This window comes from Chelonia mydas, chromosome 6, assembly GCF_015237465.2.
Source record: "Chelonia mydas isolate rCheMyd1 chromosome 6, rCheMyd1.pri.v2, whole genome shotgun sequence".
In the NCBI taxonomy this organism is placed as follows: domain Eukaryota; kingdom Metazoa; phylum Chordata; order Testudines; family Cheloniidae; genus Chelonia; species Chelonia mydas.
In genome coordinates, this window is record NC_051246.2 from 1,787,521 (window position 1) to 1,800,876 (window position 13,356).

General features: G+C 64.9%; 1 protein-coding gene across 1 annotated transcript; it reads left to right on the forward strand.

Moving 5' to 3' along the window:
* The first annotated feature begins 2,423 nt into the window (after window positions 1-2,423).
* KREMEN2 (kringle containing transmembrane protein 2) lies at window positions 2,424-12,576 on the forward strand. The gene is made up of 8 exons (XM_037898735.2): window positions 2,424-3,335; window positions 7,929-8,195; window positions 8,299-8,423; window positions 8,516-8,669; window positions 9,468-9,800; window positions 10,405-10,542; window positions 10,815-10,887; window positions 11,524-12,576. The coding sequence occupies exons 1-8, from the start codon at window positions 3,272-3,274 to the stop codon at window positions 11,804-11,806; spliced, it is 1,437 nt and encodes a 478-aa protein (XP_037754663.1). The 5' UTR covers window positions 2,424-3,271; the 3' UTR covers window positions 11,807-12,576.
* Window positions 12,577-13,356: the final 780 nt, after the last annotated feature.

A 13,356-nucleotide genomic window follows, 5' to 3' on the forward strand; every position in this document is an offset into this window, starting at 1 on the left:
CCCAGGCTCGGGGACTCGCCCCGTGTGGACGCACCCCTGGAGCCCAGCGGCGAGAAGACCAAGGAGTGGCGCCCATCCGAGGGGCGCGCCTGGTTCACCCCGACCCCGAGGAGACGGGGACGGGCTGTGGGTATTTTACACCCTGGGACTAGTACGGTTAGATCCCAACTTTGATCCTGGTTATTTCTCAGCAGTTCCTCTACGTGCATGTGGGGTAACCGGTTAGATCCCCACAGCAACCCGATCGCAAGAGCCCCCCACTGCTCCCTCCTCACGGCACTGCCTGGCATGCGACGCCCCGATGGGGGGACGTTACCCGTCCGGCTCCCAGAACCAGAGGGCAAAATGTCCCTGCTGGGGTTGGCTTCGCCGGCCTTGGGCCCAGCTGTTGGCATCACGGCTTCTCAAGGACTCGTTGAATGCACAGTCCCCCCTGCTCTAGCCCACCAGCTCCCACTCCCTTCCCAGAGCTGGGGAGAGAACCCAGGAGTCCTGGCTCCCAGCCCCCCCCTGCTCTAACTACTAGATCCCACTCCCCTCCTAGATCTGGGGATAGAACCCAGGAGTCCTGGCTCCAAGAGCCCCCTGCTCCAACGGACAAGGTGTGTGTCCCGCGCGTCCCCCTCGGGGTCTATTCTGTGGGTGCCAAGGCCCGGGAATTAAGTTGGCGACGTCGCCCGGGGGTGTGACCCCCCCCCGCCGGGTGACGTAGATTTACCGACCGGACCCCCGGGCCAGGGCCTGTCTACACAGACCCACTGCGGCTGCTGGAGCGTTTCGTGTGGAGACCAGCCCGGCGGCGGATCAGAGCTGCCTCGGGGGGTTGGCGTGGCTGGCGTGGGGCGGGACGGCCAGGCGGTGGGGGGTTGGCGTGGCTGGCGTGGGGCGGGACGGCCAGGCGGTGGGGGGTTGGCGTGGCTGGCGTGGGGCGGGACGGCCAGGCGGTGGGGGGTTGGCGTGGCTGGCGTGGGGCGGGACGGCCAGGCGGTGGGGGGTTGGCGTGGCTGGCGTGGGGCGGGACGGCCAGGCGGTGGGGGGTTGGCGTGGCTGGCGTGGGGCGGGACGGCCAGGCGGTGCCGGGTTGGCGTGGCTGGCGTGGGGCGGGACGGCCAGGCGGTGGGGGGTTGGCGTGGCTGGCGTGGGGCGGGACGGCCAGGCGGTGGGGGGTTGGCGTGGCTGGCGTGGGGCGGGACGGCCAGGCGGTGGGGGGTTGGCGTGGCTGGCGTGGGGCGGGACGGCCAGGCGGTGGCGGGTTGGCGTGGCTGGCGTGGGGTGGGACGGCCAGGCGATGGGTGCCCGCGGCCAGCGGGGGGCAGCAGCAGTGAGGCTGGGGGGACGGGTGTGGGATTGTGGGGAGTGGGGTTAGGGCAGGGGGGGAGTGGGCTGGGAGCCAGGACTCCTGGGTTCTCCCTTCGGGGTTTCTGGTTGATTCTCCCTTCATCGCTCTCCCAGCTCCCACCTGCAGCCCCCATCGCCCCCCCCCCGCCCCACCCCAGGGGATTCTGGGGCCTCCATTCCCAGAACAGGTCCCCGCAGGCCCCGGCTCCCAGCCACTTTGTTCTCCCTGCGCGGAAACCCCCGGACACCAATCGCTCAGACAGGGCCGCCCCTGCCCCCCGTCCCCCAACCCCCCAGCTCTGCCGGTGCCCCTCACTCCCGACCCGCAGCCCCTGCTACCCCAGCCCTGACCCCCCCCAGCTCTGCCGGTGCCCCTCACTCCCAACCCGCAGCCCCTGCTAACCCAGCCCTGACCCCCCCAGCTCTGCCGGTGCCCCTCACTCCCGACCCACAGCCCCCTGCTAACCCAGCCCTGCCCCCCTCACTCTGCCGGTGCCCCCCACTCCCGACCCGCAGCCCCCTGCTAACCCAGCCCTGACCCCCCCAGCCCTGCCGGTGCCCCTCACTCCCGACCCGCAGCCCCCTGCCAGCCCAGCCCTGCCCCCCCGGCCCTGCCGGTGCCCCTCACTCCCGACCCGCAGCCCCCTGCTAGCCCAGCCCTGCCCCCCCAGCTCTGCCAGTGCCCCTCACTCCCGACCCGCAGCCCCCTGCCAGCCCAGACTGGAACCCACCGGGGCCTGGGTTAGAGCGGGGAGGCTGGGAGCCAGGACTCCTGGGTTCTCTCCTTTGCTCCGGGAAGGGAGTGGGGTCTACTGGTTAGAGCGGAGGGGGAACGGGGGGGAGCTAGGACGCCTGGGTTCTCTCCCCAGCGCTGGGAGGGAAGTGGGCTCTAGTGGGTTAGAGCGGGGAGGGGCGCCGGACTCCTGGGTTCTCTCCCCGAGCTCCGAGGCCGGGCGGAGCTGGCTGCCGCTCCCAGCCGCCTGGCCGGCGTCCCAGGCAGGGCTCGGATTTCAAGGGCTGCGGGAGATGTGAGGCGGCGTGGGCCCTCCCCGTGGGGGTGGAGGGGTGGGGGTGGGAGCTGGGACGTCCCGGGGGGGGGGGGGCGGGGAGACTCCGTGTCCCACGACCGGGGCTGGAGACGGGGCCAATGGAGCAGGAGGAGCCCAGCGGGGAGCTGTGCGCCCCTTGTGCGGGGCATCGGACCCGGCCAGCCCCCTAGCCCAGCACTCGCGCCCCCCCCCCGCCCCCCGGGGCCGGGCAGGTGGGGATCCGGATCGGAGCCGGCTTCGGGGCAGATCGCAGCCGGGAGACCGTCTCCACGGGGCTCCGAACCAGAACCGGCCCCAGCGCATCCACTGGGCTCGTGGGACCCAGGACGGGACCTGAACCAGACCGGACCCAGCCCAGGATCCACTGGGTCCCAGAGCCGCTGGGTGGCTGGGAAGCCACAAGGACCCGAGCCCGGCAGCCCCTGCTCTGGGGATCCACTCACATCAGAACTTAGCTCCGGGGCCAGGGATCCCGGGATGGGACCCACTGGGATCCACTCATGAAAGGATCCACCTGGGACCCCAGCCCACGTTCCCTTCAGATCCCACCCGGGGCTTGATCCATCCAATCACAGGATCCACTGGGACCACAGCCTGGCCAGGACTCGGGATCCACTGGGATCCTGGATCTCCCGGGACGACAGGATTGCCACCGACCCCGGCAGCCATAGATCCTTCCCCTTCCCCGGCTACAGGATCTGCCCTGGGAATCTGCTTCCTCGCCCTCCCTGCACTGACCTGGGAGAGGCTCCCCAGGGGTCACCGGATCTGTTGGGATCCCAGGAGCACTGGATCTGCCCTGCCCCCGCGCTGGCGGCCCCATTGGATAAGGGGGCAGATCCCTGCGCTGGCTCCCCCTTCTGGCGGGGCCACCTGGAGTCGAGATGTTCTGGATTCGTGGATTCCTTCTTCTGTTCCTACGGAGCTCGACCGGGCTTCAGGGAGAAGGTGAGTCCCTGCCTCTGATCCCCGGACTCCTGGGTTCTCTCCCCAGCTCTGGGAGGGGAGTGGGGTCTCGTGGGCTAGAATAGGGGGACTGGGAGTCAGGACTCCTGGGTTCCATCCCTGGCTCTAAGAGGGGAGTGGGGTCTTGTGGTTGGAGCAGGGTGGGTGGGAGCCAGGACTCCTGGGTTCTCTCGCTGGCTCTGGGAGGGGAGTGGGGTCTGGAGGTTAGAGGGCTGGGGAGGCTGGGAACCAGGACTCCTGGGTTCTGTCCTGGAGATCTCTGTGCTTCAGTGTCCCATGCAGGGGTTGACCTGGGGGTGTATATGAAGGGCAGGGGGTAGCGTTACACCCTGCAGGGGGGCATTGGGAGGTGGGGGCCATAACGTCCCTCGCCCCAGAGATCCACCCCCTGCGTGGGTGCCTCCGGAGGTGGAGGGCAGGGCTGGGCAGAGGGCTGTCAGCTGTGGAAGGAGGATCCCTGGCCTGCCAACCTCCCACCAGCCAGACACCAGCAAATTTCCCCTCCTCCCCACATGGCTGCCAGGCCCCCCAGAGGGGACAGGCCCCAGCCCCCTGAGCCAGCCAGTCCCTGCCTTGGGGCCCGACGAGACCAGACAATACACGCTTTGGAGAGGGTTTAGCCGAGGGCCAAGGCACCATGTGCCGGCGCGAAAGAAACAGGCTAAACGGGGCTAGGTGGGGTTACAGCTTGGCAGACAGAGGGGGAAATACACAGTGCTGTGGGGCTGGGAAGGGGGTGCCGTGCTCCAGGGAGCAGGGGAGGGGGTGCGGCAGGGGGCGCTGTGTGGCAGGGAGCAGGGGGGCGGGGGCCTTAGCAGGGAGCACCGTGGGGCTGGGGCTCGGCAGGGGGTGCCATGAGCAGGGAGCAGGGCAGAGGGCTTGGCAGTGGGTGCCATGCCACAGGAAGTGGGGGTTGGGGGGGGGACTGCCATGTGTCCATCCCCCCCCACTCCTCCATCCATCCATCCTCACACACCCTCCATCTCTCCAATCTGAACCGCAGGTCTCTCTTCCAGCAGCCCACCCCTCCAGCTCTCTGTGTGAGTGGCAGCTCTGGCCCACCCTGTACCCCAAGGGAGTGGGGGGCTGGCGGGGTATGGGGAGTCCCCACAAATCTATTTCTCAGGCAGCCAGGGCAATGGAAACTCAGATCCCAGCCACCCCGGGGAGAGGGCATCCCATGATCCAGGAGATGCCACATTTTATAACCCAGAACCAATGTCTGGAACCTGTGCCCCGTTTGGGGAATCACTGCTTGGCACAGACCGGAGCTGGCTGCTCTAACCCATGAGCTGGGGATAGAACCCAGGAGTCCTGGCTCCCCACCCTGCTCCCAGCTCTGACCACCAGACCCCCAATGCCCTCCCACAGCCAGGGAGAGAACCCAGGAGTCCTGGCTCCCAGTCCCCCCGCTCTAACCCACTAGACCCTACTCCCCTCCCAGAGCCAGGGAGAGAACCCAGGAGTCCTGGCTCCCAGGCCCCCCGCTCTAACCCACTTGACCCTACTTCCCTCCCAGAGCCAGGGAGAGAACCCAGGAGTCCTGCCTCCCCCTTCCTCTTTTCCCCTCCCCTCCAGGGTGAACCCCATTTCTTACCACTACCCTGCTCCCTGCTGGGAGTTAAGGCTGCAGACAGCTGCATGGACCAGCTGCCAGGCGCCAGGAAACCTATCACCTCCTGTGGCAGGCTCCGCGCCCGCCCCACAAAGCCCCTTGTGAGGGATCAGAGCCCCCCACGGCGCCACCCCCCCTCCCAACCACCTGTCCATCATAACACCGGCTATTTTCATGCATGACAACAGGTGGGGCCGGTCCCCAGAGCCCCGCGTCTGCTGTGGGGGCTCTGAAACGGGGAGGTGTGGTGTGTGTGGGGGGGTCTGGTTACAGGTTTTTTGGAGGGAAGCTCCTGCCCTGGAGGGGAGGAAGAATGGGCTAGATGGACCCTGGTGGGGCATCTCCATCTTTGCTGGGGAATAGACTGTTGATAGAACCCAGGAGTCCTGGCTCCCAGCCCCCCACCTCTCCCTGCTCAAACTCACAAGCCCCTTCTCCCCTCCCAGAGCTGAGGACAGAATTCCCAGCTCTGGGAGGGGAGTGGGGTCGAGTGGGTAGAGCGGGGTGGGGCGGCTGGGAGCCAGGACTCCTGGGTTCTCTCCCCAGCTCTGGGAGGGGATTGGGGTCTTCTTCTCCCTGTGCTTTTAGGGCTTTCATGGCTCCCATCCTGTTTCCTGTGCTGGTGACCTGGTGTGTGGCAGGGCTGCCCGCCCCCACACCCTCCCAGACCAGCATCTCTTGGGAGGGGAGGCACTCCAGCTCTTCCAGCTGTCACAGCCCTTCCAGATGTGGCAGGCCATGAAATGGGCCCGGATCCCGCCCCACCCTGCCACAGCTCTGCTATCAGGAGTCTGAAAAAGGCAGACACCTGCCCTGCTCTAGCCACTAGACCCCACTCCCCTCCCAGAGCCAGAGATAGAACCCAGGTGTCCTAGCTCCCCCCACCCCACACACACTCTAACCCACTCGACCCCACTCCCTTGGCAGAGGTGGGGAGAGAACCCAGGAGTCCTGACTCCCAGCCCCACCTGCTCTAACCATTACCTTGTAATCACCTGCTGTTCATATGCTGATCTACCGTTCGCTATCAGGACAGGATCATCCAGACTGCCTGTTCTCCCAGCAGAGATGGAGCCACCCCATCGGGGCCTAGCTCGCCTGTTCCCACCCGGGGCTGGATCCTCCCTGACAAACTGCTCTGCAATCCGGTCCCGTCACACCTAACTCCTCCACCCCTTCACCGCCCTGCAGCTAGATGCGTCTCCTGATTCATCTTGGGGCGAGCCGGAGCTCTGAGCCATGGCTCTCTGCTGGGCAGCATCGTCACGCCCAGTCGTTAAGTATAACCTCCCCGGGAAGGCCCCCTGCAACTTCTCACGCCTTGGAAGGGCTCCGGGGCTGATGCCAGGCCCTCGGCTGGGTTTTCCAAAAGCGCCGCCCGGAGACAGGAGCGTGTCTCCAGCTTGTCCGTCCCTCCACTCTCCAGACCCTTCAGGTGTCCTTTATGGGATGAACCTCTTCACCGACGGTCCATCCTTCCCTCCAACTTCCAACATCTTTCATCCCTCCAGCTTCTCAACATCTTCATCCCCTCCTCCATCCCTCCATCTTCCCCATCGTCCATTCTCCATGCAAACCCTCATCTTCCATTGATTTCAAATATCTTAAAGCCAGAAGGCACCATCGCATCTGACCTCCCAGATAACCCAGGTAGGAGACGTTCGCCCAGTGACCCCCTGTATTGAACCTAATAACGTGTGTGTTGACTAAAGTATCTTCCACCAGGAAGACCTCCAGTCTTGACGTGACGCCACCAAGCAATGGAGAATCCACCATTTCCCTGGAGAGGTTGTCCCAATGGATAATCACCCGCACTGTTAAAAATCGGGTGGTTCATTTCTAGTCTGAATTTGCCTGGCTTCAACGTCCAGCCATTGGTTCTTTCTCTGCCTTCCTCCACTCGATCTGAAGAGCTTTTTAATATGTCTGGATTTTCTCCCCGTGAAGGTGCTTTATCCATCATGCTCAAGTCACCTCTTGACCTCTTCAAGACGCTCAACAGACCGAGCTCGTTAAGTCTCTCGCTCTCAGGCATTTTCTCCAGCCGTCGGATCATTTTCCTGGCTCTTCCCTGCCCCCTCTTCCAACCTTCTCTATAAAATGTGCACCCCAGCAGTGGGCACAATGTTCTGGTGTCGGCCTCACCACTGCTGTAAAGTCACCTCCCCGCTCCCACTCACTACTGCCCTGGTGATACGCCCAAGGGTCGCATGCCACCTGCTTGCCATCGGTGTCTTCTCAGATGCTTCGTCTTTCCCTGGCATCTTCTCTGGTGCTCTCACCCAATGTGGTCTTCTCCCAAGGCCCATCCTCCTTTGCTGGATCCCATGTGGGTGTAGGACAGTCTTGCAATTGTCGGTGGCTCCTCATAGCTTGTTCCAAGAATGGCCATCTGTTTGTCCTGGGGTTGGGAAGGAGACGCGGCTGGTTGACTCCATCGATCGCTCGACCCCTGGCTTTCTCCTCCAGCTGGAGCTGTCTGGGGTAGGAGACAGCACTTGGTCCTTCGTTCCTTGTGGCTTCACGACCAAAATATTCCTCCAGCGTCTTCCCCACTACATCGACCCACCTACTCCAACCTCCCCGTGCGGAGCAACAAGCCAGAAGGCGTCCAGTTAAAGAGCCCAGGAGTCCTGCAGTCCTCAGCTGGTGTAAACCAGCATAGCTCGGTTGGCTTCTAGATGGCAGGACTCCTGGTTTCTTTCCCCGGCTCTGGGAGGAGTGTGGTTAGAGTGGGAGGGCTGGGAGCTAGGACTCCTGGGTTCTCTCTGGGGTCTGGTGGGCTACAGTGAGAGGGGTGGGAGTCAGAACTCCTGGGTTCCCTCCCCGGCTCTGGGAAGAGAGGTGGGGGGCTGGGAGCCAGGACTCCTGGGTTCTCTCTGGGATCTGGTGGGCTAGTGTGAGAGGGCTGGGCATCAGGACTCCTGGGTTCGCTAACCCAGCTCTCTTTCCTCCCCCAGCGCCCTCCGAGTGCTTCACGGTGAACGGCGCCGATTACCGGGGGGCCCAGAACCACACATCCCCCGACGGCCGGGGCCAGCCCTGCCTCTACTGGAACCAGACCCAGAAGCACGCCTACAACACGGCCAAGTACCCCAACGGGGAGTGGGGCCTGGGCAGCCACAACGCCTGCCGGAACCCGGACGGGGACGTCCAGCCCTGGTGTTACGTCCTTGAGACCGAGGAGGGGATCTACTGGAAATACTGCGACATCCCCAGCTGCCACAGTGAGCTCCGGCGGGAGGGAATGGCGGGGTGCCGGGCTGCAGGGGGCGGGGGGCGGGGGGATGGGGACTCGTTACACCCTAACCCTGTCTGTCCTCCCCTCAGTGCCCGGGTACGTCGGCTGCTTCCTGGACTCAGGCAACCCCCCGGCACTGAGTGGAAGCAGCGGCACCTCCAGCAAACTGACCATCCAAGTCTGCATCCGATATTGCCGGAAGAGAGGGTACAAGGTAACCCCCCCCCAGACCCCCCGCCCCGCGCCAGCCAGTCCCCCTGCCCTGGGGCCAGGTGGCAGGGGGATTGAACCCTTTGCTCCCCGCAGTTCGCCGGTGTGGAGGCCGGGTGCGCCTGCTTCTGCGGCAGCGAGGGGGACCTGCGGTGGGCCCAGCCCGCGGGGGCCGTGGAGTGCGACCAGGTCTGCTTCGGCAAGGCCAGCGAGCTGTGCGGGGGGGACGGCCGCATCGGGGTCTACGACGGTGAGTGGGGTCTGGGGAGGTGGGAGAAGTGTGTGTGGGGGGGAATCTAGGGAAGATGGGTATGGGGCTGTGCTGCAGGGAGCGGGGGATCAGCAGGGGGCGCTCTCCCCGGGCAGTCAGGGCCGGCCCCGATGCCCCAGTGTGGCGCTAGGGGGCGCTGTGCTGCAGGGAGCGGGGGATCAGCAGGGGGCGCTCTCCCCGGGCAGTCAGGGCCGGCCCCGATGCCCCAGTGCGGCGCTAGGGGGCACTGTGCTGCAGGGAGCAGGGGATCAGCAGGGGGCGCTCTCCCTGGGCAGCCAGGGCCGGCCCCGATGCCCCAGTGCGGCGCTAGGGGGCACTGTGCTGCAGGGAGTGGGGGATCAGCAGGGGGCGCTCTCCCCGGGCAGTCAGGGCCGGCCCCGATGCCCCAGTGCGGCGCTAGGGGGTGCTGTGCTGCAGGGAGCGGGGGCTCAGCAGGGGGCGCTCTCCCCGGGCAGCCAGGGCCGTCCCCGATGCCCCAGTGCGGCGCTAGGGGGCGCTGTGCTGCAGGGAGCGGGGGCTCAGCAGGGGGCGCTCTCCCCGGGCAGCCAGGGCCGGCCCCGATGCCCCAGTGCGGCGCTAGGGGGCGCTGTGCTGCAGGGAGCGGGGGCTCAGCAGGGGGCGCTCTCCCTGGGCAGCCAGGGCCGGCCCCGATGCCCCAGTGCGGCGCTAGGGGGCGCTGTGCTGCAGATCACCATATCCCAGATCATTAACCCTTTCTGCACCTCAGCCCTGTTGGCCTCCCCTCCGCTGCTCACCCCTGCTCTCCCCCCCCTCCAGTGTCTGTGGGGGCCTGCCAGGGGAACTTCAGTGCCCCCTCCGGGGTCATCTACTCCCCGGATTTCCCGGACGACTACGGCCCTGACAGCAATTGTTCCTGGGTCCTGCGCCCGCCGGGCTCCAGCGCCGTGGAGCTCCGCTTCCAGATCTTCGAGATCCGGGACCCCAACGACCGGCTGGAGCTGCAGGATGGGCACAGCCGCCGCCTCCTGGCGCAGTTTGACGGGCATCACCGCCCCGGCCCCGGCCTCCTCCTCCCCACCGACGTCCTTGTCCTCAGCTTCCGCTCCGACCCGCTCCTGCAGGCCCAGGGGTTCGCAGTGGCCTACCGGGGTGAGCGATGCGGCTGAATCTGGGGGGTGGGGGCTGTTCATATGGGCGCTGAGATGCGGCCCCTCTGGGGTGGGGCGGCTGGGTAACGCCCACAGAGGGTTCGGAAGCTGCAGCCACCTCAGCCTCCCTGGATTTGGGGGCGGAGGAGGGGGGGCTGCCTTTGAACTCGGATCCTCGTCCCAGGTGCTGCTAATGATGCCCTGGGGGCTGGAGCCGGGGTCTGTAATTACGCACCTGAACACCTGCGTGGGGGCGGGGGGGGGCTGGGGCGGGGATGTCACTCCTTGGCAGCAGGTATGCGGTCAGACCTGGGAAAATTCCCTCCAGGGAATCCCCTCCTGTCTAATCCTCCCGCCGAGCGCCAGGGCGGGGGGCTCCCTCGGGGGCGCTCTCCCCTGGCCGTCAGGGCTGGCCCCAGTGCGGCGCTAGGGGGCGCCGTGCGGCAGGGTGTGGGGCAGGGGGGCTCCATAGGAGGCACAGTGGGGTTGGTTGGCGGGGTGGGGGGAGGGCGGGGGCTGGGAGCCAGAACTCCTGGGTCCTGACTCCTGTTGGGACTCCCCGGGGCGGCGCTAGGGGGCTCACGGCTGACTCTCTCTCTGTCCAGGGGTGAAGGGCCCCATGCTGGAGACCTCGGAGGGTGACTCCCAGACGTTGCCCAGTGACCTGCTGCAGCCAACCTTCACGGACCAATTCAACTCCAGCTGGACCCGCAGAGCCGATGACATAGCCATCGGGCCAGGAGGTGGGGAATGGGGCACGGGGCCTCTCCCCTCCAGGGGGCGCTGGCTCCGATCCGGACCCAGGGTGGGGGACTGGCTGGCTCTGGGGCGTGGGGAATGGGACATGGGGCCTCTCCCCTCCACTGACCCCAATTCCGGCCTTTCTGTACTTCCACACCCTGCCAGGGGTCTCCCCCCACCAGCTAGCATTCAACTGCCCTTACTCACAAACACTGTGCTTTGTCAGCCATTTTTGTAGGTCCTACATAATCTCTACCTTTTCCTTCTCTTTCAGGCTGGATGATGTACACAGCTTCAGGGGCCTTCCTCCTCATGCTCCTCATCATCTCATACCACCTGCGGAAGAGGTGAGATCATGGGACGGGCATGGTGGGTTAGAGCAGGGTGGGCTGGGAGCCAGGACTCCTGGGTTCTGTCCCTGACTCTGGGAGGGAAGTGGGGTCTGGTGGGTTAGAACAGGGGGGAAGGGAGCCTGGACTCCTGGGTTCTATCCCTGGCTCTGGGAGGGAAGTGGGGTCTGGTGGGTTAGAACAGCGGGGCTGGGAGCCAGGACTCCTGGGTTCTGTCCACAGCTCTGGTAGGGAAGTGGGGTCTAGTGGTTAAAGGGTGGTGGGGGCTGGGAGCCAGGACTCCTGGGTTCTGACCCCAGCTCTGGGAGGGAAGTGGGGTCCAGTGGTGGTGGTGGGGGGGCAGGCTGGGAGCCAGGACTCCTGGGTTCTGTCCCCAGCTCTGGGAGGGAAGTGGGGTCTACTGGTTAGAGGGAGGCGGGGGCTGGGAGCCAGGACTCCTGGGTTCTGTCCCTGGCTCTGGGAGGGGAGTGGGGTCTAGTGGTTAGAGGAGGCGGGGGCTGGGAGCCAGGACTCCTGGGTTCTGTCCCTGGCTCTGGGAGGGGAGTGGGGTCTAGTGCTTGATGCACTGCCCTCTTGTGGCTGTAGCCAACACTGCAGCAGCCTGTCCCACCTGCTCCGGGTCTCTCCCCGCAGGACCTGCCTGTTTGTGCAGAAGAAGAGCGGGGGGCTGCCCGGCTCCTTCTCCTCCGCCGCGGGCCCCCGGTGCCGCTGCCAGTGCCTGGCGGGGGAGGCCTGGGCTGTGGCCTACCGGCACACGGGGGTGCTGATCTGCACCGGCCACAGCTCCCGGCACCCGCCTCCGCTCCCCGGCTCGGACGACGAGGCTGCCTCCGACTGCGCCTGCCTGTGTCAGAGCTACGAGAACCTGGCGCCCACCAGCCAGTCCTCCCTCAAGTCGCTCCTGTCCCCAAGCTGAGCTGGGGGGTGGGCGGACCCCCGCTGGACTCCCCTCCCGAGCCGGGGGCAACTCCGGAACCACTGCTTCGGAGGAGAGCTGGGGGGACCCCCGAAACGTGCATTCATGCCCCCAGTGTCTGCTGCCCCCTGCAGCCCCCAACTCCACAGAGACCCCAGAAATGGGGATCACGCTCCCCAGTGTCTCATGCTGCCCTGGACCTCCACTGCCCTACGAATGGACCCCCCCCCCCCAAATGGGGTGTCTGACTCAGTGTCCGAAACAACTTCTGCAGCCTCGCCAAATCACCGGCGACGTCATCCGAGATGGGATGGGTGGCCCTGTCTAATGCTCTCCCCCGGGCCCCACGGATGTACCCCAAAATGGGCTTTGTGCCCCCCCCCACCAGTGCCTAATGCTATGGCCACCCCTCGACGATGATGCTGGTTTGACCCACTGAAAGAAGTGGCTCCAATCCAGCCCCAAGGCAGGGGACTGGCTGGCTCAGGGGGGCGTGGGATGAGACACAGGGCCTTGCCCTCCCGCAGCCGTAGAAAAGTAGCCCCATGCCATGGGGCACCTATGGACACATATGGGGAGTAGCAGGGAGGGACTGGCTTGCACAGACACTGGGGATCTGTGGACGGGGTGTAGCTCCCCTGCAGGGGGTGCTGTGACCCATGTAAGATGCACGAATACACCCCCCCACCCCCGGGGATCCACAGCGACATGCCCTGAACCAGCAAGAAAGATGATATGAGAATGAGCCAGATTAAATTATTTTACATATGGGAATGTCTCTTCATTAGCATTGGGGGGAGGGGGCTGGGAGCCAGGATGCCTGAGTTCTCTCCTGGCTCTAGGAGGGCAGTGGGGTTGGTTGGCGGGGTGGGGGGGGAGGGGAGCCAGAACTCCTGGGTCCTGACTCCTGTTGGCACGTTGAGGGGAGTTTAGGTTGGGCACAATTTAGTGTGGGCTGAGTGGAGGCCTTATGCTAATGATCTGCTTTGTGTGAATAATTTATGCTAATGAGGTGACCAGAGGCAGTTGGTTGTATAATCTGCTCTTCCACTGGGAGGTGCATTTATTATGCTAGTGAACCAGATGTTACATAAGAACATAAGAACGGCCCCGCTGGGTCAGACCAAGGGTCCATCTAGCCCAGTGTCCTGTCTCCTGACAGCGGCCGGTGCCAGGTGCCCCACAGGGAATGAACAGACCAGGGAATCCTCAAGTGATCCATCCCCAGCTTCTGGCAAACAGGCTGGGGACACCCTCCCTGCCCATCCTGGCTAATAGCCATTGATGGACCGATCCCCCATGAATTTATCTAGTGCTTTTTTGAGCCCTGTTATAGTCTTGGCCTTCACAACATCCTCTGGCAAGGAGTTCCACAGGTCGACTGTGCGTTGTGTGAAGAAACACTTCCTTTTGTTTGTTTTAAACCTGCTGCCTGTTAATTTCCATTGGGTGGCCCCTAGTTCTTGTGTTATGAGAAGTTGTAAACAACACTTCCTTATCTACTTTCTCCACACCAGTCATGATTTTATAGACCTCAGTCATATCTCCCC